General features: G+C 34.4%; 1 protein-coding gene across 1 annotated transcript; it reads right to left on the reverse strand.

Annotated features, from left to right (window-relative positions):
• Positions 1–213: 213 nt before the first annotated feature.
• LOC101558130 (olfactory receptor 14J1-like) lies at positions 214–1,203 on the reverse strand. Its single transcript, XM_004622098.2, has one exon. The coding sequence runs from the start codon at positions 1,201–1,203 to the stop codon at positions 214–216; it is 990 nt and encodes a 329-aa protein (XP_004622155.2).
• Positions 1,204–4,021: the final 2,818 nt, after the last annotated feature.

The raw sequence follows: 4,021 nt of genomic DNA on the forward strand, positions 1-4,021 counted from the left end.
AATTCATAAGTCATTAACCTGACTGTTTTTAAATTAACAAAATTTCATTGATGTCACATTCTAAAAAAATTAAGGACTCTTAATCTGTTGTATTTACAAAGTTTAGTTTAGATATCTTTGATATTTTATTACCAAACAGTATATAAACACAACAAACACTCAAATGTTTACTATAACCATTTTTTATTTACTGAAATTACCAGATAGGTTATGTCAAGATTGTCCAATTGAATTTAAAGTTCTCTCCCTACAAAGAATACATAAATGCCATCGACACAAATATGATTTTTTCCTGTTAAAAACGTTTCTTACAGCTGACTTAACAGCTTTATTTCTCAGGCTGTAGATCATTGGATTGAATGTTGGTGGAACTACTGCATACATAAAAGTGAGAAAAATGTCTGACACAGTTGGAGAGTCTGAATGAGATTTTAAGTACTCGAAGAAACCTGTAGAAAGAAACAATATGACGACAGCGAGGTGGGGGAGGCAAGTGGAAAAGGCCTTGGCTCTGCCCTCAGCAGATGGCATCCTCAGCACAGAAGAAAATATCTGCATGTAGGAGAATCCAATAAAGACAAGACAAAGAAATGTCACAAAACCAAGGAAGACAATGACACCGATCTCACTGATATAGTCATTAGAGCAGGAGAGTTTCAGGATCTGGGGAACATCACAGAAGAACAGTTGAATGATGCGGGGGCCACAGAAGCGGATAGAGAAAGTAGCTGCCGTATGCATGGCTCCAGAGATGGCCCCACTGACCCACACACCAACAACTCCCTGGACACAGGTTCTGACATTCATGATGATTTCATAGTGCAGGGGAAGGCAGATGGCCACGTAGCGGTCATAGGACATCAGAGTGAGCATGGACACCTCAGTAACTGCACAGAGCATGAAGACAAAACACTGAAAAACGCATTCCCAGTAGGAAATGTCTCCTCTATGCATGAAAGAGTTGTAAATTAATCTCGGAACAGTCACAGAAATATAGCAGAGATCCAGAAAGGAGAGATGCCTCAGGAAGAAATACATGGGGGACTGGAGACTGTCATCCAGGGAAGTGGTGGTGATGATGAGCATGTTGCCAGCTAAAGCCAACAAGTAGAGAAGGAGGAACAGACAAGCATAGAAGATTTCTAGCTCAGGCTTGGCAGAAAGTCCCATGAGGAGAAACCCACTGGTCGTGAAATTAGCCATAGTCCATTAACTTCTTACAGATGTTGGTTGCAAATCACAAGTCTTGCATGGATGCTGCATGTCCCAAATTCACTAGAGTTTCAAAGCAATGCGAAATTAAACAAACTGCTAAATTTAAAATTATCTATAAATACTTTTCTTCATAAACACAAAAATGTTAATTATGTGATAGTGCCTAACAATGATGTAAAGTAACAATTGTATAACCATCATGATCAATTAACCAAAATCATATCAATGTAATATTATATAGTTCTTAGTTAAAAATGACTAAAGAAAAGTTTTGAAATCTATTTTGAGCAGTAATATTATCTGCCCAATTAAGTATTGCTTACACATACGTCGTCATTTAAAATCACTTTTAATTTAATGAAAAACTAGATAAATATGCAGTTCTTAAGTAATTTTGTATTTAATATATTAAATATTTTTGTACATAATATACTCATAATCTTTCAACAAATACTGTTTTATCAGGAAGGTAGTCTAAAGTATATAACAACATGGTCAAGTTTGTGAATATATTCTGAAAAAGATCAGAATATTTAACAAGAGAAAATAACCTGTAATTTAAAATTAGGTAGTTAAAATCTAAATCTCACTTTCTTGTAATTAGTAAATAATCCATATTGAAGAGAATTTGTTCAGAGCCCTGTGTGTTTAACAATGCTAGGGTACTGAGTTACTCTCCAATGAGTGAGACCCTGAGTTCAGCCTTTTGTACTGACATAAGAAAAGAGAGAAAAGAGAAAGCCAGACTCTTTTAAAATTAGTACAGTAGTAATAACAGACAAATCCTGAAATTAAATTAGCATAAGGTTTTAGAATGCTTAAAAATGATGATTCTGGGACTGGAGTGATAGTACAGCTCGTAGGGTCTTTGCCTTGCATGCGGCCGACCCAGGGTTCTATTCCCAGCATCCCATATGGTCCCCTGTGCACCACCGGGAGAAATTCCTGAGTGCAGAGCCAGGAATAACTCCAGTGCATCGCCAGATGTGACCCAAAATGCCAAAAAAACCAAAATGATAATTCTAAGTAGCCAAAGATACTATATTTAGTATATCAAAATCTATGAATTCATAGACCAGAAAAACACACTAAAAATATAGAAGGAAATAAGACCATAACAAGCAATTAGTTCTGTGTAGAAAAATTTATGATTACATTTATGCTGATTAATAGACTTTCTCCCCAAATCAGAGACATGAAGAAAAACACTGGTCCTGCTATTACTTTTTCAGCACTAGAAAAACTCCAGGGATAAGACTGTACTGATTTAAGCTGAAGGTCATGTAAGTACCTTGCTTCATTATAGTCCAAATAATTATACTGGGAAAACACGAATTGAGTAAGGACACCGCTTCCCAGAACTCAAAAACACAGAACATATCAAATTTTATATTATTGGAAATCAATCTTCCTCAGTTTTGTGAGTGTGTGTGTGTGCATGCATATATACACATGTTTATGCATGTGTGTTCCACAGGCATAATTAATCTTATTTAATTTAATCTTATTTAATTTAAATAATCTTATTTAATTTAAAATAAGGGGTTAAATTAAATTAAAGCATTTATATAGTTATTGGTACAAAAAGCCATTGTATATAATGTTTTTGACATCATAATGACACATTTATCACTTAGGCATTCTTCTCTTGCTCTTCACCTCACCAGGTCAATTATTGTAACCTCCAGAAACTTCTTCCATCTCTGAATATTTAGGATCATGTGGCTTAATTGTTCAGATAAAAATTAACAAAAATAATTTATATACATGGAAATATTGCTTATTTATCCAAAAATTTTATACTTGATCAGTCACTCATATGAAGATAAATAAGAAAATATAAAGAAAAGAAGCTAATTGTCTTAAGATAGGCCCAATTTTGAAAGGTGAATTTGATTCATTCCAAAATCACAATTCATATGTATATCTTCCAGACAGTGCATACATCTGCATTCCCGAACTTGCAGAAGACCCTTACATTAAATAAATTTTTAAATTCATGGTTTCAATTACAGTTGGCGTCAGAAAGTAAATAGGTTCTTGAAAAAAATTGTTTAGGAATAAAGATATAGGTTTTTCACTACTTGAACTCAAAAAAAAGATAAAAAATACATTTAAATCTTCTAAAATAAAGTTGATTAAATTTTATCCACTGGACAAATTTTGCTAAATTTCATTTACATTTTAAAGACTATAATTAAAGGTTTTACATTTAAGTATTAACAAATAAATGTATTGGGGCCAGCACAACACAGTGATGGTTTGGATGCATGCTATTACCCACTCAGCTGTCATCCATCGGTCATTCTTTTCTTGGGTGAAATTTCAAAGTACTGCTAGCTATCTGCTTTCAATATGAATCCCAAATATTTAGAATTTACTTCAATCAGCGTTTTTCCTTAGTGGAAAATACCAGCCTCTGGAGGGTAGGGGCTGGGAGGGAGATATTAAATCTAGAGGGCACTGATAGCTTTGGCTGCTATTGGGTGCAGGTTCTGTGTAGTCATTTTTTGGATTTCCATGTGTGATTTGTTTTCAAAAAAGGGGTGCTGAGGGTTCTTTTGCTTGTTTCCTGAGAAATAGTTGGCAAACCGAGCAGATTTGGGAACAGTCTTTTAGGTGGATGCAAATAATGTTTAAATACAACCAAGGTTTCACGATACACTTATGAAATTTACCATTATTTTTGTTATTTATACTGTACTCTCCATTTTTCAATATTTTGACTGTTCACATATCCCTTCTATGATTTTTCTTAAATATCCTTTCCACCTTGCACATGGCTGACCAGGGTTCAATTCCTCCG

The sequence above is a fragment of the Sorex araneus genome, chromosome 2 (genome assembly GCF_027595985.1).
Source record: "Sorex araneus isolate mSorAra2 chromosome 2, mSorAra2.pri, whole genome shotgun sequence".
Taxonomy (NCBI): Eukaryota; Metazoa; Chordata; class Mammalia; order Eulipotyphla; family Soricidae; genus Sorex; species Sorex araneus.

Excerpts from the sequence above, each read along its gene's own strand:
- LOC101558130 (XM_004622098.2), bottom strand. The coding sequence starts at position 1,203 with ATGGCTAATTTCACGACCAGTGGGTTTCTCCTCATGGGACTTTCTGCC.